The sequence below is a fragment of the Theobroma cacao genome, chromosome 1, assembly GCF_000208745.1.
Source record: "Theobroma cacao cultivar B97-61/B2 chromosome 1, Criollo_cocoa_genome_V2, whole genome shotgun sequence".
NCBI lineage: Eukaryota > Viridiplantae > Streptophyta > Magnoliopsida > Malvales > Malvaceae > Theobroma > Theobroma cacao.
In genome coordinates this window covers 34,178,420-34,203,265 of record NC_030850.1, presented here as the reverse complement: position 1 = coordinate 34,203,265, position 24,846 = coordinate 34,178,420, and the positions used below count along the sequence as shown (strand labels likewise).

Sequence of the window (24,846 nt, the reverse complement as noted above, 5' to 3'; positions counted from 1 at the left end):
ACTCCTCTCCCTGTCTTCCCCTGAAATGGCAAAACCTTATCTGCATTTTTCATTTCTGACTAAAAACCAATGCGTTTTCGGATTTGCGTCGACCATCAACCCAAACAACAAATGTAGGAAATCCAAGCAGATATTCGTCTCCATGAATTAACTATACATCATCACAGCCGTCCACGTTGGGCTTGTTTGCGCATTTGATTCAACATTTCTTCCCCTCGGGTCAGTCAGAGATCAGGCGCCCGGGAATTAGGCATTCAGCCATGGAAAACGTGAGACGCGTTTCTTGTAATCGCCATGCTTCCGAGTTATTACCAACGAGAAAACAGAGAGAGAGAGAGACTCCAAGTTCAATTCACTGAAGCTGTTACTCTCTACTCACCCTAAAAACAGAAAACGCCACTCCCACTTTTTCTTTGCCTTATACTTAACGTTTATCATGGATCAAATCAATCAAAGACTATCCCCATTTACTTCGTCCCCTCTATCATTTCCGTAACACTCCTAGGCTTGTCATGCACCAGCTGTTATCTTATCTTATCCTTTTAGTCTCTGAAACCACTTTTGTGCTAGTATTATTGTCTCCACCAAGACTTTGCCAGTGTAGATCAATAATGTAGACGCATATGCTTTCAAGTATAAACCTCACTTGTAAAATGTGTTATAATTAATCCATGAATTAAATGATACATTTTTACGGCGTAGCAAATTAACTTCTTGTTTTAATTACTTATTTTGTCATTTCGTAATAATGTTAGACATATATGTTATCATCATGAAGGGCAATCTTCCTAGTTTCAAGCCCATCTTGTTTGAATCACATGAGTTTCGGATGAGCTCACAAATTTTCAAGAGGCATTTTAAAAAGTAGTACTTAAAGATAAGATATTTTTAAAAATGACTTTTTTTATAATTTTAACTATTTTTAGTCAAGTTGGATAAAATTACCCTTAATGAAGTTACACGCTATAATGTTACACGCCATATATAAAAATCTATAACAAGCCATGGTTAACGTGTTACACTCCATGTACAAAAACTTGTGACAAGTCATGGTTAACGTGTCATACTTCATGTACAAAAACATGTGACACACTATGTACAAAAATCTGTGACAAGCCATATACAAAAGCCTATGACAAACCATGTGCAAAAACCTGTGAAACTTCAAATCCTCTCAACTTTTTTTTTTTTACTTTTTTTGTATAATTTGACATAGATTAAAGTGTTTTTAACATGTTTTCATAAATCAGAATACAAATATTTTTTTTATCTAAAACACCCACTTTAACTAAAAAAAATTCTTTGAAAACTTAGATTTATAAATTTCAAAATTTTGAGTTTATTGATACCTAGGTCCTGAATTGATTCAATTAAAAGCTATTTCATACATTTGTGATTATTTCTACCGTTTTAGTTTTATCCAAAATACATAAAAATCAAAATTTTCAAACAGTCACCCATCAAAGCATGTCAAAACTAGTGCTTGGTGTCTTGAAAGCGTAAGAAAGAGAACTCTGAAAACGTGAGAGAGAAAAATCGGAAGCATAACAGACGAATGCCGAACAGAGAAATCAATAAAATTTGAGAGACTGAGATGGTGAGAGAGAAATCCGAAACACAAATGGAGAGAAATGGGGAGAAATTGTTATGAATGGTTTAATTTATTTGAAATAGTTTAAAGGCTATTTTCGTTAAGTTATGACTAAAAATAATTAAATTTATTTGATAGTTACTTTTAAAATATTTTTATCTAGAAAGGTCATTTTCACAATTTTCTCAATTTTCAATAGCTAGATAAGTTAGAATCTATTCTTCAATCTCCTAGAATCTAATTGAATTTCAAACATTTGAACAGTTGATCGCTATGTCTAAGTTGAGAATCAATTCTAGCATGTGAAAGATATATGACTTCAAAAGTTGAACAGTTGGCATTTGAGTAAGAGATGAAAACAAATATCAATACTTACACAAGCTAGAATTCTATTCCATCTTAACAATCCTGCAATGCTGAAAGGGACTTCTCTTTTAAAAACCTAGAAGTACACGAAAAAGAGAATTCTAAGTTCATTCTTATCTTAACAATCCTGCAATGCTGAAAGCATTTTATTGTGGAAATTTAAACCTAGAAGCCCTAAGTCAAATATTTACCAGCATTCAAATTTCCACAATAAAATCCTTTCATTTGATCAAAAGATAATATTGTACTTCCTCCATGGGTGTTTGGTGAAAAGGGTTGATTATTTTCCTCTACATCATTAATTTATTTTTATTTACAATGTACTTTAATCTTCAAATTTTACTTTAAAAGAGGCAAAAGATTTCGTTTGACTTCATGCATTTAATCCAAAAAAAAAAAACCCTCCACTTTCCTTTGCTTGGAGCCGAAGCCAGGAAAGCTGTCTTGGTTGGTCACATGTCGGAGCAACTTTACAGCATCAACTTTCAGATCTAAACGTGTTAGTAGGAACCCATTTTCTTATGCAGGCAAGTTCCGACATTGATATGGTCTTTCTTTTTTTAAAAAAAATTTCTTCAAAGACAGTTCGTCTTCGAAAATTAAAGTCAAAAAAGCTTTGATATTACGTTTACAGTCAAGAATTTTATTTTCCTTTTGCGATAAGATCAAGAAAAAATTTCAGGTGGGAATTTTTTGGTTTTGACTTTCCGAAGCGTGATTCTAAAGAGAATGAGTCAACATTCCTTGGGAGTGAAGCCGGCAAGTGTTCAAACCCATTGAGTCAGTGTGTTCAGACGTAATCAATGGGCTAGCTTGACCAATACCATACTGTTAAGGATATATAAACCAAATAATATTTCCCCCGTCCAGCTCCAGCAGACATTTTAATTAACTACTCTAACACTATCAAGAACAATTTAATGCTTCCGTTTTCTTTTAATATTTCTTTTCATTGATACAGTTCACATAATTACAAGAATACGACAATGCGGTAATTATATATACTTCAAATCAGCTACTATACTTAGATCGTTGAATTGAACTCGACTAGTTTGCACGGACATCAATTTGGCTATCTATTGTTGATTTTTTTTACCTTTAAATTAGTTTAATTTTTTTTCATTATTAAATTATTGTAATTATAATATTTTTTGTATGATCTACGTCAACTAAAATATTTTTTAAATTGTAAAACAATTTATGAGAATGAAAAAACCTATTTTACACAACGATAAAATGCAAATACAATGCAATGAAAAAAATATACATTAAATTGTATTGTGTATTTAGATATATTCTTATTCAAATATCGTGACAAATGAATATTGATCATGATTATTTTTATAATTACAGAAATTTTAATAAATGTGTTAAATAAAAATATATTTTTGAAGATTTAACTAATTAATTAACAGAGTTGCTTAACATGACTTAATAAGAGAAAATCCAGCAATTGATTATCCAAAATGGGTCAACTATCTTTGGTGGTTGTTGACTTTTTTTGTGTTTGTGTAGCTCAGATTTGTTTTTGGCTGTTCAATTAGACCCGTCTTTCCGGTTCTCCTCCATTTATTTTATTGTTCTTTCCTTCCCCTTTCCTTTTCATATGAATACCACATAAAATATATAATAAGAAATCCATTAGTTGAACAGCTCAAGTTATTGAACCTATTGAACCTATGAAGTGCCACGAGTACAGCACTTTGTGAGAAAGCACGTGCGCAATGGAAACTATTGAACCTATTGAACAAACTTGTTTATACCCCACAAAAACGCACCGGCTGGGACTGCCAGCCACGGCTTGAATCTAAAGTCTAAGACTATGCAGCGGTAGGTTGCAACCGACAGCAACTATTGGTTATTGTAATCGATGGTTGTTGTTGTAATTGTCAGTTGTTCTGATCGGTTTTGTTGGCCGATCGACTTTGTCGTCGGGAAAACTCTTTCTCTCTCAAATCGATCGAATAATCGACATATTTTTTTTTATTAGAAGAAAAGATAAAATTATCCTTCATTAAACCTCCATAAAGTAGCACATCTGTTGGCTGCTACTATTCTTTCCCCTAACCCCCTTTTCCCTTCCTTTTACTATACCTTAAACCAGCAACCACCAACCAAGTTAGTTCTCTTCCATTCTCACTACAAAAACTGACTCGAAATCGATCGAAATAAAATTCTTAAAATCGATAGAAATCAACTTTTGACACAATGCGGTTTGATCGGTTAGAAGAGTTTAATTTTTTAATCAATTTAAAAAAAAAAAACCAAATAAAAAATCAATCGAACCGAAGCTTGCTCTCCCCTACTAAAGTCCAAACTGGCTAAAGAAAGAAAAAAAAAAACAAAGGTGAATCTCCACTACAATTTATTTGTACTTCTTTTCTCTTTTATTTGTTTATATTTCAATGTTCTCACCTGATCCTACTTGAAACAAAAGTATTTCAATTTAAAAACTTTTATAATATAAATGATTAACAATATTTTATACCAAAATAAAAAAATTGTTCAATTATTTTGGAACATATTAAATATTAAGAATCATGTTCGTTTAAGACTTTTATTTTGAAGAAACACGGATTCATTTTTTTTAGGACAATAAGTATTAAATTTAGACATAAAATTAAAAAAATTATTAAACTATTCTAAAATTTAAATAAATTTTTATTTTTTATTATATTCAATCAAATTTTATACTTTATTTTAATTAAATAAATTTTTATAATGAATAATTAATTAATTATTATTAATCAAAATAATATTTGTTATTGTTATACTTACGTGATGTTAACATTATGATGACATAGAAAACGAAAATATTTCATAATCATATCATCGCATCATATAAACATCACTAGACATAATATCAAGTAATATTTTAACTAACAATAATTAATTAATTATTAATAATTAATTCTTAAAAAATATAAAAACTTAATTTAACATAATAAAAAATAAAAATTTTTTTAAATTTTTTTAAATAATTCAAAAACTTTATTAAATATGATGCCTTCAATTTAAAACAAAATAAATTATAATAACTATCTTTCGAACGCTTAAAGGAATTTCTATTTCTAATAAATATGTTTTTTAAAGTTACAAAAAAAATCATTTTCTAGAATGATTTAACAACCTACACATAATCTAGGTACTCAAATATATTTACTATTGCATTAATTGCTCACACGATGAATGGCATGAAACTTAAAAAACAAATGCCGTACAAATGAACATTCACAACCTCCAAACAACGTGAATGGAAAAAAAAAACAACGTGAATGGCAAAGCCAGTCCACCAAAAAATCTTTGTGCAAATGCAATAAACTCCACAACCATGGTAAGTAATCCCAGACGACCTTTGGGCGACAATCTAGGGGCAGCCATACGTATATGATGAATAACGCGGAAAGACTCAAACTTTTCCGTCCAAGTCTCCTAGGCAGTTAGATGTCTCAGTCACCGTCACTTCATTGTTTGAAGAGCATATAAAGAACAGTCATTAACTTCTACATTCTTCAAATATTTTTCAAGAAACTATCTCTATCAACGTTTCTTCCTTCTTACACTTACTCAGCCCTTGGCTCCCTTTTTGATTCTGAGCTGGCATTTGTTCTGGAATTGTCAATCTTCTAATAAAATTAAAATTAGAGAAAATTATAAAAAATATTTTTTTTTATAAAGATATTTTAAAAATAATCATCTAAATAAATTTAATTATAATCATAACTTGATAAAAATATTTTTGAAACTATTTTAAATAAATTAAAATATTCATCACAATTTTTTTTCATTTGTGTTTTTGATTTCTCTCTCACCTTTTAGTTCTTTTTAATTTTATCAATTTTTCTCTCTCAATTTCTCTCTTCTATACTTTCAAATTTCTCTTTTCTGCGCTTTCAAAACACTAAACGATAGTTTCAATGTACTTGGCTATTTAAAAATTTTAATTTTTAGGTATTTTAGATAAAATTAAAATGATAGAAGTAATCATAAATGTTTGAAATAATTTTTAATTAGATCAATTTGAGACCTAGACATCACTAAACTCAAGAATTTAAAATTTATAAACTTAGATTTTCAAAAGAAAATTTTTTTATTTTTAATCAAAATAGATATTTTAGACAAAAAAATTTATGTTTTGATTTTCGAAAATATGTTAAAAACACTTTAATCGATACTAAATTGTCAAAAAAACAAAAAGAAATAAAGAGAGTTAAGAGGATTTGAACTTTTAATTGGTAAGTAATAACAACATTTTATGCAAGTATAACAAAATATTTTTAAATATGACGTATAATAATAATATTTTTTAACATGACGTATAATAAAAAAAAAAAATTTCAACATGACGTATAACAATTTTTTTTAACCATGACGTGTAACATATTTTTATACATAACGTGTAACATATTTTTATACATAATGTATAATTTCATTAAAAGTAATTTTGTCAAATTAAACTAAAAATAATTAAAATTATAAAAAAAATTATTTTTAAAAACACCTTATCTTCAAAGATTATTTTTAAAAATGCTCCATTTATGCTCTTTAATATAAAGACATAACTTCGTCAAATTGTTATCTAAACTTACAATAAATTCGGTTGGCATTATGAGGTAAGATTATTTGTGCAGGTCGAAATCAGAGAAAAATTCAGCAACACGTGTTCAATAGACATTCAAAGCCCCCAAGGAAAGACAGTAAATTGACAATGTTTTAAGACCTAGGCCTACCAGTTTTGTTAGGAAACGTTACCTTAAATGAAGCCATCGGAATTCTTGCATAAAGAATCAATAAATTCTCCCCCAACTTCGTAATTCATGTTTCAGTCTATCCATCCAGGCCTCACTCGTCAAACTTGGGAAGCCAATACCAATAACAGCATAAGAAGTAAAATAGCATTTTCATTAATAGCCCGGTAGCCACAGCCCACATTTTTCTCATGTCGTGTAGGGCAGTCATTCAACAGGGAAAGATTCAAAAGAATAAACGGATACAGTGTATAATTGAACTGGTTTATATTAACTTACGAGCAAACTCTCTTCTTCCTCGTTGCATGCATCATTCCCCTGCACAAATTCACGCTGCGTCAAAACATAGCAAATAGTGTATAAGTTTTCCTCCTTTCGTCCTTTAACAAAGCATGTTGCTTTATCTGCCTCCATATTTTTCACACCCCGAGAAAAAAACATTGTGCAGTCTCCCCTGCTACCTTATTATGATTTACGAAAAACAAGGGTCACTTTTAAGCTACTTAATAATCTACCCTTCAGAATTAATAAGTATTATTAAAGTGATGATAAAAAAAAATTAATAGGTATTATTAAAATGATGATAAAAAAATCTCACATCTCTTAAGTTAAGAGTATGTTAAGCATATAACTATAACACGTCTCTCCACCTATTGCCAATTGCTTTTAGATTAGATACCTGTTCTAAAATTTAACAAGCATTAAAAGACTAACAACTATTCGATCATTAAATTAAAAAAAAAAAAACCTATCTAGAGGTTAAATGCTCGTAATTAATTAACAAACTCTGTTATGTTTACACCAAAGGAATCCGAGGAACTCTGTCACTTGACACCCCACTTTACACGGCAGTTTAAATAAATTATAACCACTGCGCCACCTCATTAGACTGTAGAGGGCAGTTAACCCTGCACTATATGGGTGGTGAACTCCATAATGTCAGTTAGCAAAGTTGCAAACTAACTGCTTCTTTTAGTGGTCATACAAATTGAATAGGAGTCTTCAAAGACCTACCATGGGCTGTGCCTTCTACTTTTAATCAAAAACGGCTCTTTCCAAAGAAGTGTTCTATCTGCAAGCACCCCTGAGACTGCAAACTATTTGTTTTAGCTCCATATTTTAATCTCTTTGCACTGAGTGAATTCTGCTTATCATCCTGCATCAACGGATGAAATCAGATGTCATGGACGGTATATAAACAGGTAAAGAACCACCCTACCACCACGCTTGGGATAAACATGCATGATCCATCCAAATGCTACTATATCTTTTAAAATATTCTGCTTTACCATATCAAGGGTGAAATTGTCAATAGTATTATCAAAGATAAAATTTTATCATCAAGTTAAAGTAGCTACTGTAAACTGATCTATGCTTTTCAACTAAGTAAATTGAATGAAGAACTAGTTTTTGAACCCACCAATGAATGATTCACAGATCGCATAACTTTGATTCTACCACCTCTCCCGTCAGCACCAACAGCAATTAAATCACCACTACTTTTGGTTAAACCTTGTGTGGCCATTGATCCGAGCATCTTGCCACGCTTGCACCATTTACCTAAATGCCACTTTGTTCCATCAGGACCTAGCAATCCACCAGAGAAACAAATATTCCCTGGAGATATTCAAATGTTCCAAAAAAACCGGTGTAAGAATGCCAAATACAAATTTTCTGTTGAGAAAGGACAATGTGGAAGGCAGTTCCAAATTAAACAGAGAAGATCAATGCACTTGTTAGTTGTTATACTTTGGCTTAATCAACACCCTAGAAACCTACTGATCAATCTCAAAAATACCATGTTCGGAAAGTGGAAGTGAAGATGGAGTCTCTGTTTTAATGTTGAACATGGGCTTTGTTGCAGCAGCAAGCGTGGCACTCTTATCAGTACTTGAACATGTTCTTGATCCTGAAAATCCAACCAGGCTATCTGGCCTGCAGGCTGCAGCTACTCCATTAACATCAGAAACTGCCTTTGACATTGATGGAGCAGGCTCTTGAACAATATTCTCACCATTTCGACATTTCAAATCAGGACTTGAATGCCTATATGCATTCTCACCCATTAAAGGATTTCTCTCTTCATCAAGAACCACAGTACTTGAACCTTCTCTAGTATGATTTGCAAATATAGGACTACCAAAATGGATGTTTTCTTTCATCAAACATGATGAATCTTTGGGTGATCTTCCACTCAAATCCAAGTTATTTAAAGGTAAAATGGGTTGTTGCATCTGATGTTCTGTTGAAGAATTTTTGGCAATCAAAGTCTTAGAATTATCATCTACAATAGCCCTTCGATCAGTCTTCTTTGAAGCTTTAAGAGCCCTCAAATCTTCATTATCTTTCACTTCAATAGATGTCTCCAGTTCCTGGATTCTTGTCTGATGAAACCACATAACAAAAGAACTTTTCAGCAACATTACAGCACTCATGGAACAAGATACATATAATGCTTCATATCAGACTCACTTTCAGTTTGCCTATCTTCTCTTTTGCTTTCTCAAGTTTCTTCTGCAAACGAGCTTCACCTCTACCAAGAAGATTGCACTTGGCCATCAATTCTTTGTAGCTCCTGTTGAAGTTTGAGCATTGTCAAAGATTAAAGTGCACACGTAAATATAATAGACTGAACCATCAATAATGCTTAAAAAATGAAATGGAAAAAACAACTACAGCAATCTAACTTATTATGAAAAAAGATTAGTGCTCCAATATCATAACCAAGGGAGAACATCAGGAGAAAAACAATACCACTATAAATCCTTTTGCATTTGCTTACCCTGTGCCTTTGAATTAGATACCATGAGAAAGATGAGCAGATATGTTATCCTAGAACCTCCTTTTTTTTTCTTCAACTACTTTAGTCTACTACCATCCGATGACCCAATGCATTAGTGAGCACTTGAGATGGATCAAGGTATGATAATTTTATCCTCCAATGTAAGGAGGAAAAATTAAAGTTATCCAGATCAGGAGTGGATAGCCAACTGAGCATCATTGATGAGCGGTATTAACTTCCAATATGTAATGATAAATCCTAACTCTTCAGCAAGTTAACCCAGTAAAAGGCTGAGCCTGTAAAATTCGTCAAATCCAGAACACATAGCTAGACACCAACAATATTGATCGAAAAGATAAGCATATAGACTATTAAAATTCAGGCTGGCAATCGACTTACTTTTTATGACTGGCCAATGATCGAATAAGATTATCTATCGTATCATGGCTATTGGCTTCATTACCCAGTGAGGCAAGCTTTAAAATCTCATCTTGCTCCAGGTCCAGATCCGACACCCTAGCATAAACCATACAAACAAGTAAGCAAGGAATATTATAAATTACAATCCAAGTAACAAAAAGACTACTATGTACTCACAATTTAAGTACAGCGAGTTCCTTGGCTAGTGCCATATTCCTTTGCTCCAGCCTTGAACATTCCGAATTTGATATAGTAAGCTCCTGCACAATTGCATCCAAAAAAGAAAAACAAATTTCATTTAAATGAATTGTACAAGAAGATAATTTTCCCAATTGTATATATGATAGTACTACCTCAGACTTCGAATTAAGCTTTTGCTGAATGAATGCCTTTTCTCTTAAGGCTTCATTCTTCAACACCGCTTCCTTCTTTATCTGCTCCTTGCAAAGACATAGCTAAAACTCCAAAATGCAAGGGATTAGAGAAATTGAAAGTGGAAAAATCGAAAATTTCAATTCAAATTCCAATTTAACTTATAATAGCATAGAATTTTTTTCTCCTAATTACAGAAAAAAAAAAGATTAAGCCAAAATTACCTCTTCGTTGATTTCTTCGTGCTCCTTTTCTTTACGCTCTATGGCTGAACTAAGCCCCGACACTTTGACAAGCAATCTCTTCACTTCACAACGTAATGCCTCCGCATCTTCTTCACGATCGATCAACTTTTGGGAGCATAACGAATTGGATTGATCCCCAACTGATTGAAAATAAAGACGAGTCGCATTGTGCCCTACACAACGCTGCTTGCAAACAGGACAATTGTACTTCTTCGTAGAATTTGTACAGTACTCAAACCACTGCTGTAAACTACGGTTCCAGAAAAGAAAACACGCCGTTTCAGAAAAAATTCGTTTGAATATTAGTGATTAATAAGTAGGTGCGCAAATACTGACCAGAGCTCGTGGAAGACGTGGCCGCAAATGGAGATGGATTGGAGATCTTCGACGATTGGCTTGAGATCTTCGTAGCAGATGGAGCATATGGTTTTGGAAAAGGAGTTATCGCCGATCATTTCTCCGGTTTCTCTCCCCGTCTGCTTCGTGGCTCTGGTTTTTTTCTTTTTTCTTCCTATTTTCCTCTTCGGTTTCTCGCTCCTTTTTCTCGGGAAAATGGAGCGGGATTTGAAAAAATATCTTAGTGGCGCCACGAAGGCGGGAAGAGGAGGGAAAATGATTTTTTTCGTTGGTTGGCTCTAAAAATCTTCCTTTCGTTTTTTTTTTTTTAAAGAAAAACAAAATGTGCTCTGATATGGTTGGGCTGGGCTTTGTTCTTCGCCATCTCTTCTCCAGAGTTATAATGGACCATTTGGATGTATACAAAATCCAGACAAGGCCCAAACTTCATCGTCACCGTCCAAAAATGCTATTACTTGTGATCTGACGATCTCTCCTCTAAAATGATTGGGCTGGGCTTTGATCTTCGTCGTTTTTTCTTTATGAGTTATATGGATTTTTTTTTTTTTTAAAGACAGGTTAAATGGAGTTATAAGGATAAAGAAATATAAGATATTATTATGAGTTAGACAATAAATATAAATACGGCACAATTAATTAAACATGTGAAGATCTTAAATATGAATATAGACATGTTTACTAAACGTATAAGACGTGTACATACTTAACACATTTATTAAAAAGGTTGAATTAAATTTTATATAACACGACACGATATATAATTTATTTAAACGATTAATAAGATTAAAATTTTAAACACAATTAAATTAAAATGTATACAATTACAAATACAGCATAATCTCATTATTCAAATTTAAAATTAATATTCATAAAAATGATTACAATAAAATAATAATATTCATTAAAAACAATAAATCCACTACCATCATCATTAACCATAATAAAAAAAAAACTATTTATATGTCAAACAAGTCATAATGTGTTAGGTAAACACGTATACACTATTAATCAAAATGATAATTAACGGGTCACAAGATATTCAATACACGATTGATTAAATTTATCTTAAATGTGTTAAATATGTTTAAAATACAAAATTTTCATATTTTAATCATGTGGATACAATTATTCTAGAAATCAAAACTCACTTATATTTTGTATAATCACTACAAAAAAATTGAGTTTTAATCACACGTTTTTGGGTAATATATATTTTTTATGGTAAAAATTTAAAAGGTGTAATTATTTAAACTTTTGACTTCATTTTTTTCACATTTAGTAACAATATTAAGAAATGAAACTTTTGCTAGTATATGCAATTCCTGTCGTTATATTTTATTCATAATATATCTAAAAATTTATATAATAAGATTAGATTTACAAAAAGTTTTAAAAATCATAAAAAAAAAGTGTTATTAACAATATTTTTAGTAGCACATTTTAATAATATGTTGTATTTGGTCAAATTTGTTGTAGTGAGTATTAATATCATATATAGAATTGTTAAACTTATGATTAAGGTTTATAAGATCATGGGTTTAATATAATCATACTAGTACGACCTGCGTGTAACAAAATTATAAATTTAAAAACTGTTTGTAGTTATTCTTGAAGTGAAGATGGACAAGAATCAGCATCAATATTTTCGAAATGTAAAAATGTATCCACCCAAAAAATTAAATAAAATAAAATTGGGTATCTTATTTTTCTGGTGCTCGTATCTCGAAATGAAGAGTGGAATGAGATTGATGGTTTCGTTGAATATGTCAATGAACTCGTTGCCCTTGTCGGATGTACTTTTGTCCTCTTTTAAGGAGTTGCTTCCATCCAAGAAAGAGTTAGATCAAATTTCAGCGTTTTTATATGATCGTGTCTATGGACTTGGAACACAGAAAGGGCTAGCATTTATCTGCCCTAATGATGGAGGCCGCAGAAACGAAGGTTTAAAGTTAAACGACGAATAGCAGTTCCCCTTCTTTCCCGGCCCCCAAGTTCATGAATCATGATTCATGAGAAAAGATGAGAGGGAATTACAAATAAGGACAGTGAACTACAAATAATTTGGATTTACTATCATGACTATAAGTAATTATTAAAAAGGGAATGATAAGTTTTGCTTGAATTATCCCAGTCACCCAAAACAAAGAGAAAAGATGAAGGGAGCTTGCCACTGGCGATTGCTCCATGCCACGGCATGGACTTAGTTACAATAATGTTTTATATGTTTAATTTTGTTTCTTTGCCCCATTTTAAAAGTAGCCCAAAAGATAAAAAGAAAGCGTTAGCTATGAGGTACAATGATTGTGACACCTGGCATTAACTCCTAATTGTAGTGGTGTGCCCCCTAGTTTTCACTAGTGTGGCACATCCCCTCCCACTATAAACTGTTAACCCCTATCCCTTTCTCTCATGGATTTGGTACAGAGAAAAAGAGATTGATGGGCAAAAAGAAATATGGTAAGGGGGGAAGTATTGCTTGGCTAATCTCGTTGATATATAGCCAAGGTACATATCTATCAGTTAAATTATTTTGGTGCCCAAAACAATAGCCACGATGATTTCCAATTTCCTCGTCCTCTCTAAGTGCTAGGATGTTGAAGATGTATACCCAACGTTCGCCATGGTTGTGTCCATCGATCATGTGTCATCCCACATCTTTTCAAGTCCCCATCCACGCATACTCCATAAATCTATGTCGAATCACTTTACCTAAGAAATCTTTCAATGCTTTGTTACATGCCGATGCCTAACAGGCTTGGTGGGAGTGTAAATATTTGACCAAGCTGATTAAAAAGGCCTAAAGCATCCCGCCTATAGTCTGGTCTAAGGAGCTGTCATACATGGAAAGATCTCTACCAACCAACCCAATCTTGAAGAAAGCTTTCTCATTCAATAGCAAATCTATCGATTTCATACAATTTTGAATCGTACAAGGAGAAAATATTTGGCTAAAAACAGGTATAAAGAAAATTAGCTGGAAAAGTTTGCGACGGCAGGTTTGTTGGTGTAGGTGATGGAGGCGAGATGTGGACCAAATTCTAGAAATGCTTAGAATTCTGCCCTCCGTTAATCTTCATCGTCGTCATCATTGTCACTTTGTGGAACTGATGCATATGCAATTCTTTTTCTTAAATTCGCTGCAAAAAGGCAACAGTATTAAGGATCCATCACTTTGATGGATTTGGCAGGCCCTCTTTGCAGCCGCTCTTGCTTTTCCTTTTCGACTACAACCTAACAGGATCCAAGGAGATGTTTCAAGCGTTGGGAGCTACCATAGTACTTCGTAACTTTGCTTTGCCTTAGAGTTATCACCAACTTTTGGAAAAGCATTACCTCACTCTGCCGTCTCCCCCAAAAAATGAAATAGGCAAAAAAACCAAGTATGGGGATCGATTTAATACTGCTGCAATGTACTAATACATTCAAGATTATTGTTTTATCATAAGATTTGAAAAGAAAAAAGATTGATAAGTTAACAGGGCTACTTTTGCTAACATGTTCAACACAGAGTGATAAAAACGTGCGAGTTAGCCTTTGCCAGCATCACTTTCATAGATATCCTTGCGGCCATTAGCTATTTCCTCTCTTTTTCACTTTATCTTTGTTTGAAACCCCTTGTGCCAGACGTCTCCATCACTGCTCACAACAACCAGCCACCACAGTGGACAAAATAATTGTAACTTTTTTTTTTCTCAGAGCATTTGTACGTGTTGAGATGATACGTATCACCACATTGACCAAACCCCACGAATTATTCTTTAAATAAATACAGTACTATATATTGTAACCATCAACTTCAATTTGACACTGTGATGGGATAAGTATCAACTAGTCCAATAATTTTGAGGCAACAAAAAAAAATTAAAAAAAAATTCAAATAATATAATATTATTTTGTCATTATCTCTAATTAATATCGTAATTCAAGCTTTCGACGGGCTCAATGTTACGTAGTATTCTCTCTCTTCGACCATTATCGTTGTCAAGATAAGATCATCATTTCCTAGTTATGTGTGGTGGACAAGTGATTTGGAAATGTTTCTTTTTCTTCGAATTTTTGAGTTCTCACACTTAAAAAACATGACTTGAATGTAGTTATAGGACTTACAAATTAAAATTGATAAAAGAAATGTCATATTTGTTAAATTATAAATGTTTTAAATACATAAATATTATAAAAAAAATTTTATTTATTATTAATTAGTTTTAAATTACATATTTATATAAAAATTTAACATGATATTAAAATATATATTATTATTTTTATTGTTATAAATTGTCATATAATATGTAATTTTATTCGTGAAGAGAAATAATAGAGTGATGATAAAAAAAAATCTCATATGTTAGGTTGAGATATTTTGTGTACATTAAAAATATAATAATGACTCTAAAATTTCGATAATAACCATAGTTTTTTTTGTTGTTTTGTGGTACAATTACTTAGTAGTACAAAATTCTTAATTTTTTATAACTATAGGTATGCTCGCTTAACAGAGGGTTATTATGTATTACCAATCTAATTAAAAAGTTAGGTACAAAAGAAAATCTACTTCCATGATTTTTGTTATGAATGTGAGTCTCAGGACTTTTCAACTCTTAGCTGTATATCTAAATTCGTGTCCTTCTAATATATCAACTACTTAAGTTCGGTTTGGACTCTCAAATATTTTCTTTATTAAATCAATTAAGGGTATTAAATTAAAGAATAATCATTTTGTTTTTCCAAAGAAAAAAAAAGAAACAACTTGTAGAGGTAAAATACGAAATCCCAATTAAATTAGGGCTTTGTAAAATGAGTTACACTACAATACTCGTTAACATGTATAAAGTCATGCTTAACTAGATTATTAATAAGTTAAAATCATAAAAGATTATTAAATTAACTTAGAAGTGAATTTAATGGCTAATGCCCACCTTCAGAAGAGTTGCAAAACTTCAACCCCTACAAGTAAATTCTAACTTACTAGCGAATTCATCACAGTGAAAATCTGACCCCAAGGAAGAGTAAATATCAAAGGTAAAACCTCCTTATCTTGTTGAAGTCGCCGCTCGCCAAATCGACCCCACACGCTTGCAATTCAATGCCCTCGTGCCATCCACGTCGCCCTAACAAAAAATATTGTTAAATCCCAAAACGCTCAATTAATGCCGTGTCAGCCGATCGTTTACCGTCAAAACCACAGAACAAACAAAAAAAAAGAAAAAAAAAAGTTTTCGCATCACATCACCGATTTATCACATCATCGTCGGCCTTCCGATCCTCCGTCATAGGATTCTGTAGAAAAAAAAAAGAAAGAAAGGAAATGGTAACCCTTGGAATCACGAGCCATGCGATGATGGTTGTAACGGTTAAAAAAGAAAAGAAAATCTGTGGGCCCACAAAATCTGCGAGCTGTTAATTGCCAACTCACCTTATCTCCTTTCACCGTCACGCGCTAATCCGGATTTCGTGTGTGAACTTGAACTTACCTCTCAGCCGTCGATGTGGAAGACTGGTCAACCCGCAATCGTTTCGAGTACGCAAAAGCTCTAAAACTCGCTACTTACTAACGAACACGTGGTTAGTAGAGAAGTTGTCGTTTGGTTTCTTAGGCCTTTTTGTCATTTTACTAAGTCCAGCTCGAATCTACCAAAGGGGAAAGGTATAATGGGCTGGAGAAAGCAAAAGTTTCAACGAAAAAGAAATACAATAGCGATGCTCTCTCCACGTGTCAGTCACGAGAGTGGCAGACGCTGTCCCTCGTGCGTTTGTCCCAAAGACAGATTTTTGGGATGCAAAAAGAAACTCCCACCAACATGCAACTGCGGCTATTATGCATTGATTGTACCCTTGGTAGTCTACATTTGTTCGGTATTCGTGGAACAAGAGATTAGAGATTCAATGTATGTTTTTTTTTTTTATAATTAAGAGAGGAAGATTTGAATTTTTTTTAGATAAAAAATTATATATTAATTAATAAATTAAATATTTGAGTGTAGATTCCATGCATGCTTATATTAGATACGGTCCAACATTTAATCCTTTTATATTTCATTGAATCTATCATTCCTATTTATTTTTCACACTATCTCAAAAAAAAAATCTTAACGAAAACCTAATATCATGTATTGATATTGATATTTCATTCAATCATTGAGGTCAATTGTTTAATATAAAATGTTTTGATTCAATTTTATAGACAAATACTATCGTTTTCGATTAAGGTGTTTAGAAATCAATTTTATATCATAATAAAAATTGATCTATGTTATTAAATTATTGGTTTGCTTTTTTCTTTTGTTTTGAATCTTATTTAACGCGATCACCTACAATGGCAGCTCAATAACTTTGCTTAGAGCAAATATTTAAATAGGTTTTTTTTATTGAAATTAAAGAATTTTTTTAAAGATTTAAATAACTAAATTCATATTTTCAATTTAACATATTCAAATATTTATTATGAAATATAAAAAAATACTTAACTATTATAATTATTTTATATTTTTAAATGGCTACTATAAGATCAACAATAAAAATTTCTAATTCAAATAAATTAACTATTACATAAAATAAAGACGATATAATAATATAATATAAACTCTAAATTAAAATAAAAAAGTCTATAAAAGTTAAAACAATAATACCTAATTATTAAATACTTGTTGTAAATCATAAATGAGACTCACAATTTTACGAATATGTTAACATAACAGACTTTCTGCATATTATTTGAAAGAAATGTGAAGTTAAAGGAAGAAATAGCATATGACGGAAGAAAAATTCAAGAATAGATATTATAAATTGAAAACTAAAAGTTAATAAATGATAAAAAATTGAGATTTATTAGACACATAATTAAAGAAGTGAGAGAATGTGTCATTTTATTAATTATTTTTTACTTTTATCAATTTTTAATAGAAAATGAGATAATTGGTTTATAATTAATAAGGATGTGGAAATGTGAGAAAATAAATATTTATTAGGGTTTAAATAAATATTATATATATTTTTTATATTTTAAATATAATTAACTATGTTATTATAAAAATATAGAGATTTTTCAAATTTGGGGTCTAAAGTTCTTGTTTGGGTGGCTTTACCCAAAGGTTGGCCTTGATCGCATATCGTAATTTAAAGTTAAAGCTTGTTCACTAATGTGTAACTTTGTGATCATCTAAAGACTTTAGTTATTTGTGTATTTTAAATAATGAATTATTTTTATGGAATTCTTTGATAATCTTAATTAAAATATAAAAAAATGATAAGATTGATAATCATGTATGAATTAATATTTAGAAACCTAACTCCCTCATTAATTTTCTCAATATTTACTTTTTTAACATTCTCATTACCCAAGTTTAAAATTGTTATTAAGACTAGCTCTTTCTAGAACTATTGTATTAATAATTAATTTATTTAAAAAAAATCAAAATTGATTTTTTAAACAAAAAAAGTCATATATACATTTAGAAACAATTAAACTATATGCTCCAGTACATTGTTAAATATAGTGGTTTCACATGTAGCAGTGAGCTTAGGATTTATCATTATCGATCCATGAAGGTTAGAATGATAACTATAATATGGTGAGAGAGGATTTTCTGTGAGTGAAATTTGAGATTTTGTTAATGAATCTACAAGTCTAGGGTTTCAATTAAATAGGAAAATAAATAGTAGATAAAGCATAAATTGTGAAAGGAAATGAGAGAAATGAGGAACACCAAATGAACTGATTGAGAAAGTGAAATCTCGATGATGTGAACCTCGATTCTAGCTCCGATGATGCTTTGATACCTTGTTTGTTTATCTAGAATAGTAAGCTAGAAAAGAGGAAATTTCAAGAAAAAGAGAGAAAGTACCAAAAAAGGAGTAAATGAGAACTGAATTCTTGGATTAATTGAGAATATGTTACAAGTACTTATGCAAGATTTAAAACCGATTGTAATGAATAAAAAGAAGACTTATTAAAAAAATAAATATTTTATCTATTTATAAGCTAAACATGTGTAAACTGCTACACGTGTAATCACTATGTTTAACATGCATTGTAATTCTATAATCAAATTAGGGAATAGGAAGTGTGATGTGTGAATAGAAATATATTTATTTGTGTATTCGAGCATTTGATTTATTAATTAATGTATAATTTTTTTATTTAAAAAATAAAATTCGAATACCCTCTCATTCAATTATATAAAAAAAAATCTTTATTCCAATTCCCATTGGAAGAAAAAGAAAGAGGCTAGAGCCAAAAAAATGAAGGGAGGAGGACGCGGCAAGGCAGCGTCTATGGAGTGCGAGTGTGGGTTGTGAGCCTCTACGACACTCCATGGAAATTGGGACCCAATGATTTTGTTGAGGGCACCCAAATTAACTGGCCTCCACTTTTATCTTAATCTCTCGTTTTTTCTTTATTTCTTTCTCTTTTGTCGGTAACTCACGAGCCTCTACCCTCCACTCAGAAAGAAAGACAGACCAGACCGCGTGGACTTTTTCCCCCCATCAATTAAAAAACCCCTTTGACATGCCAAAAGTCAAACCCAAAACCAGAGCCGGTTTTCAATGTCGGAAGTTGAGTAAAGCGAAATGTTAAAGAGAGAAAATGACTAGATAAGGCTTTGAGATGCCCAACTCTCCAACCGAACATACCACACTTGCCTCTCTCTCATCTCCCCACACTATCTCTGTCTAAACTTAATACCATTGATTTCTCTTTCTTGTTTATTCTATATAATTGCGAAACCCCACTCAATTACAATCCCCTACCATTTCCTTATTTATTTTTTCTTCCCCTCTTTTCATCTATCAAAAGTCAGCGCCTGGTTTTGTCTTCTTCTTCTCTCTCATTTCTAACAGTTTCTTGCCAGAGGAGTCAGCTGCAGATTTCAGAAGAGACCCTTCTTTTTTCTTGGTGAGTTTTGCCTCAGAAATTAAGAGAAAAAGGTTCAAGGCCCATGGAGGTTGATTGGGATCTGCATGCGGTGGTGAGAGGCTGCGCCACTGTTACAACGACGAGCAGCGGTGGTGTTGCAACCAGTTCTTTCATGGCTGATTTATATCCTCAGTCTTGTTTTTCTTCGTTTGGTAGTCAAGAAGCTTTTCAGAGTCAAGTTTTGTCTTTTCCGAATCCGATTGAAGCTAGAAATGCTATGGAAGAATTGCATGAGCTTTACAAGCCTTTCTTCCCCAAATCCCAGCCTCTTTCCCCACAGAGCACGCCTTTATCTTCATTTTCGTCTCTTGGCATGTCCAAAGATCAACCGCAGATAAAACAACAGCAACAGCAAAAGCAGTCTCACGCTAGCTCTGTTACAAGCGCTGTTACTACAGCTAGTAGCAACACTGCAACTGCCAATTCTCATAATTCTCGATCTAAAAGAAGGTAAATTTTAGTATTACCATGTATTGAGAAACGCATATCTTAAAAGACCCATGTCAGAAAATTGTCTCTTTGATCGGTTTTATTAAAGTTTTTCTACTTTCCATTTCAACAGAAAGAACCAGCTAAAAAGGGTTTGCCAAGTACCAGCAGAAGGTCTCTCTGCAGACGTGTGGGCATGGAGAAAATATGGTCAGAAACCCATCAAAGGCTCCCCTTATCCAAGGTAAACTCTACAAAAAAAAAAATGGAGAAAATCATGTGTATATGTCGCTTTGCATGTTCGATTATAGTAATAAGTTTGGTTTATGTTTGGATATTTGATTAAAGCTTTGTTTTTTTTGTTTCTTTGAATAACAGGGGCTATTACAGATGCAGCAGCTCAAAGGGATGTTTGGCCCGAAAACAAGTGGAACGAAACAGATCCGACCCGGCTATGTTCATAGTCACATATACAGCTGAACACAACCACCCTGCTCCCACGCACCGAAACTCACTTGCAGGCAGCACCCGCCAGAAGCCTTTCACTCCACAAGCAGTCACCGCCGGTGACTCCACCAAATCCTCCTCAGCCAAACCCGCCAACAGCTCATCTCCAACTACCTCCGTGGAGGAAGAGCTTGTACTTCAGAGTACAAAGGTGGAGAGCAGAGAGGATTTGGCTGAAGATGAAGGAGAGGATGATTTTGGGATGTCAGACACGGCAGTGAGTGATGACTTCTTTGAGGGTTTAGAAGGACTCGCTGACATGGTCACCGGAGATTGCTTTTCTGATCAGTTTCCCGCTAGTTTTGACCTTCCATGGTTCGCTAACAATGCAGCTACTGCTGCCGGTGGCATCTAAAACTCGCCCGGAAAGATTGCTTTCATGGCTTTATATGTATTTTTTTCCTTTTAATTCTTGTATATGTCATACACTTTAGAAGGTAGAGGGAATTGGCTGTACCTTTTGGTAGAATCTAAGCCAACAATTGCTTTTGTATTGCACCTTTTAGAATTCCATTTAGGAGTCTTGTAGAGGAAAAAAGATTTAGCTTCCTGTTTCAGTTCTTGAGGTAAAGTTAGTTACAGAGCTAGGAGAAGTTTTAGTTTTAGACATCCTTTTTGTCGGATAAAACTAAAGTGCAATCGGTCATTAATCTATCAGGGTGACAGGATCAAGACCATCTTTGTTTACCTTTCTTGTATGAGTTCTTGATTTTCAATTTGAGCCTTGTATTTAGCTGTAGACAAGCAAATTCGATGTGGTGGGTAACAGTTTTTGTATTTTACCGCAATGGTAGCTGCCTGCCTGCCGTCAGATCATCATGGCAAAGGTGTTTATAGAATGGTTTTATGCGCTCTCTGGTTTCTCAGTGACAAATAAATTTGTATAGAGAGAGAGAGAGAGTACTAGTAAATGATTATTTTTAAGGTTTTTCAAATAAAATATCCACTCAGAAAGAATTTTGCTGCTGAAAAATACACAGTGAGGAATCCTGATCTGGGAACCTTAATAATAGCCCGGAATAGATAGGAGAGAAAGTGAGATGCCAAACTCAGGATTGTGTGTTTGAAGTCTGGCTTCCTAGTCGCATCTGATCCAGCTTCTCTTTAACGTAAACCGTAATTCTAAGTCTCACTAGTGAACTACTCAGTGCAGCAAATAGTTTGATAGGTGAAATTCCGATGAGCTAGTTTTAAATGAATTATTAAAAAATCTCTGTTCTCAAAACTTTCAATGGTACACGGCAGGATGCAAAATTAAGAACTGCACAGGCGACATACGGTGGGAGTATGTGAGTCTCCCTGTATGGTTGTTACAGAATTGATGGATTCTGCCACGAATCAGTGAAAGATATTTGCTGCCATTATAGCGTGAACAAATCTCTGTAGGCAGCCAAAATGGGGCAATTTTCTGATCTCTCCTCCCCCGACTATGGCCAACTCATCACAGTAAGCCACAAAAACAATCCAAGAACACAATCCTCCCCTTGCAGCCATTCTATGCCGCAGGGGTAGAAACCTTGTATCCTTGTACGAAGCTTTTTAACTTTTCTGATTCACCAACAGCAGAAAGCCATTCTGTGAGAATCTCCATGGTTATATAGTCAGGATTGCAAGCATGCTCAACCATACTGTCCATCAATCTAAAGGCATCTCCCAACCAATTCTTCTCTTTGAGGCCTTTAAGAATTGCATTGTATGTGGTGGTATTAGGCTTCACCCCCTTTGCTTGCATATCATCCATCATAGAGAGAGCGAGTTGGACTTCATCATTCTTGCACAGAGAATCTATAAGAATGTTGTATATTATGGTGTTCGGTGGAATGGTTGATATGGAACTCATGTTCTTAAAAAGCTTCATAGCTTCCTTAATATTTCCATTTAAGCAGTATGCATGTATAAGAGCTCCATATGTGGCAACAGTAGGCACAATACCTTCCCCAATCATCTTTTTCATCACCCTACGAGCAACTCCAAATTCCCCAATTTTGCTGAAATAAGCAATCAAAGTGTTATATGTAACGTTATCAACCTTCATTCCTGCTTCCTCCATTTCCTTGAGGATTTCATAAGCTTTATCTATCTTGTTCTTCTTGCAAAACCCACTAATAAGAACATTGTAGCAAGCAACGTCAGGGCAGAACCCAGCTTCTTTCAACTTTGACAAAACATTGCTGGCATCATCCATCCTTCCAGCTTGGCACAAACCAGAAATCAAGCTATAGTAAACAATAGCATCTGCAGAGCATCCACTTCTCAACAATTGATCAAACAAATCAACCGCCTTATCTATGTTGTTAACATTACAGAAAGCACTAATTAGAGTAGTATAGGTAACGGCATTGCCCTTTAGCCCTTTCCCTTGCATATCATTGAAAAACTCAAGTGCACTACTGGTTCTCCCATGTCTGCACATACCATCCACCAATGTGTTAAGAGTGATAACATTAGGTGAAACTCCCTCTTCTTTCATCCGATCATACAACTCCTTCCCCCTCTCAATCTCTCCAACTTTACAAAACCCATCAATCAAGCAATTATAAGTAACTGTATTAGGTGCCAAACCCTTAGTGCACCTCATCCGTTCCATCAAACGCAACCCTTCTTCTTGCCTCCCTACTTTACAAAGTCCATCGATTAAAGTATTATAAGTAATAATATCAGCTTCAACTGAAACATCATCACTCCCGGTTCCTTCACCCATTCTGTTTAACACCTCCATCGCCTCATCAACTCTTCGTGACTTACATAACTGATTTATAAGAATCCCAAAAGTTACACCATTAGGCTGAATATCACTCTCCTTCATCTCAACCAAAAGCATATTCATTCTTTCGACATCTCCACTCCTCCCTAACCCCGTCAAAACTGCATTGAAAGGAGCAGCTTCAAGAGGCGCACGCAATCTCAGCAGCTCATGCAACACGTCCCAAGCTTGATTAATTTTCCCACTCCTACATAACCTCGTAATCAATTGGGTGAGCCAAATTGTCCTCGGAAAAACACTATGTTCCCCAAATTTTAGAACCAACTTAATGATCTCTTCCTCACTTAATTTCCTTCCTTTCCTCTCTCTCTTCACCAACCCGTAAAAAACAATATCCCCAGTAACATCATTCGGCGGAACCTCGGATAACGGTTGAAGCATTTCATCGAGCACATTGAGCGCGTAATCAACACGCCCATCCCTCAACGAAACGTCGATCAAAACATTGCGAACGTGCGTGTTTTTAAGAGTAGGGTCGAGTTCGTTAAAAATAAGAAGAGATTCGTCCACCATTTCGAGTCTCCCGAAGTATCGAATAAGAAGCACGGCGGCGTTGACAGTTAGAGGAATTTCCCATTGTTTCGAATCTTGATACAGTTGAGACAACCTGGTTGCCGAATCGGGTTCTCGACCGGCTTGTTCGAGAACGGCTTGGAATGGGTAAGAGAGGAATTGGGTGTCTTGAGATGGAGAGTTTTGTTGGAGGTGTTTGAAGAAATTGAGGGCTTCACTAGAGGAGGGGAGGCGGCGAGTAATTTGGAGGAGAAAGCGAGGAGACAGAGGAGGAGAAGAGAAGAGAAGAGACTGCAAGGGTTGAGAAGAGGACCATTCTTCGTGTGGGGTTTCGAGGAGGAGTTGAACTGCTTGGATGATTTTTGATTCCTCGTCTTGCGGTGGCGCTGGAAGTGGTTCGGGGTTAGGTTCGGTGCAGAGGTGACGATGGAGGAGGTAGGACGTCGGTGGGGGTTTAAGCAAGCGGAAGAGGAGGAGTTTTGAGCGCTTTGATGCTGCAAGTGTTGTATTCATTGCGGGAAGGTGAAGTGAAGGAGCGTTGGTTTGTCTGTGTTGATGTTCGGAACTTCGAATGTTTGACAGAAAATGTAGATCTTTGTATATTTTGTTCTCTCCTCCTGTTCAAGGTTGGTTGGGCCAAGTTTACAGCTGGATGGGCTTCTACCAAGGGTCTGTTGGGCTTAAACAAGTTAAATGATAAATTTAGATGGTACAGATCACAACTTTGCCTTGAGAAGTTATGACCCCTAAATTTGCTGAAGATATCATTGTTGGATGTGTTGCCGAAATGTTTTCCACACTAATTCCAATGGTTTTAATTTATGAACTGCATTTGTTG

General features: G+C 33.8%; 3 protein-coding genes across 6 annotated transcripts; 1 reads left to right on the top strand and 2 right to left on the bottom strand.

Annotated features, from left to right (window-relative positions):
* LOC18614075 lies at window positions 6,729-11,140 on the bottom strand. Of its 4 annotated transcripts, XR_001926667.1 has the most exons (11): window positions 10,861-11,140; window positions 10,504-10,774; window positions 10,261-10,362; window positions 10,085-10,167; window positions 9,887-10,003; window positions 9,178-9,280; window positions 8,504-9,089; window positions 8,126-8,322; window positions 7,720-7,861; window positions 6,985-7,038; window positions 6,729-6,811 (listed from the first exon to the last, which is right to left on the bottom strand). XR_001926667.1 is itself a non-coding variant. In XM_018115461.1 (10 exons), the coding sequence occupies exons 1-9, from the start codon at window positions 10,977-10,979 to the stop codon at window positions 7,745-7,747; spliced, it is 1,695 nt and encodes a 564-aa protein (XP_017970950.1). In that variant the 5' UTR covers window positions 10,980-11,140; the 3' UTR covers window positions 6,841-7,038; window positions 7,720-7,744. The 4 variants fall into 4 exon arrangements, 3 of the variants coding, with proteins under 3 accessions (XP_017970950.1, XP_017970954.1, XP_017970945.1); XM_018115461.1 differs by lacking the exon at window positions 6,729-6,811 and having other exon boundaries at window positions 6,841-7,038; XM_018115465.1 differs by lacking the exon at window positions 6,729-6,811 and having other exon boundaries at window positions 6,841-7,023.
* On the top strand, window positions 19,527-21,447 carry LOC18614074 (WRKY transcription factor 22). The gene is made up of 3 exons (XM_007051643.2): window positions 19,527-20,245; window positions 20,358-20,468; window positions 20,603-21,447. Exons 1-3 carry the CDS (start codon window positions 19,818-19,820, stop codon window positions 21,084-21,086), a joined length of 1,023 nt encoding a protein of 340 aa, XP_007051705.2. The 5' UTR covers window positions 19,527-19,817; the 3' UTR covers window positions 21,087-21,447.
* LOC18614073 (pentatricopeptide repeat-containing protein At3g61520, mitochondrial) lies at window positions 21,927-24,775 on the bottom strand. Its single transcript, XM_007051642.2, has one exon. The coding sequence runs from the start codon at window positions 24,519-24,521 to the stop codon at window positions 22,227-22,229; it is 2,295 nt and encodes a 764-aa protein (XP_007051704.2). The 5' UTR covers window positions 24,522-24,775; the 3' UTR covers window positions 21,927-22,226.

Bases quoted from the DNA above. Each gene is read 5' to 3' on its own strand.
- LOC18614074 (XM_007051643.2), top strand. From the start codon at position 19,818: ATGGAGGTTGATTGGGATCTGCATGCGGTGGTGAGAGGCTGCGCCACT. The intron at 20,246-20,357 runs GTAAATTTTAGT...CCATTTCAACAG, and splicing joins AATTCTCGATCTAAAAGAAG to AAAGAACCAGCTAAAAAGGG. The intron at 20,469-20,602 runs GTAAACTCTACA...TTTGAATAACAG, and splicing joins AAAGGCTCCCCTTATCCAAG to GGGCTATTACAGATGCAGCA.
- LOC18614073 (XM_007051642.2), bottom strand. From the start codon at position 24,521: ATGAATACAACACTTGCAGCATCAAAGCGCTCAAAACTCCTCCTCTTC.
- LOC18614075 (XM_018115461.1), bottom strand. From the start codon at position 10,979: ATGATCGGCGATAACTCCTTTTCCAAAACCATATGCTCCATCTGCTAC. The intron at 10,775-10,860 runs GTCAGTATTTGC...CTGGAACCGTAG, and splicing joins CACGTCTTCCACGAGCTCTG to TTTACAGCAGTGGTTTGAGT. The intron at 8,323-8,503 runs GTATTTTTGAGA...GAATATCTCCAG, and splicing joins ACTTCCACTTTCCGAACATG to GGAATATTTGTTTCTCTGGT.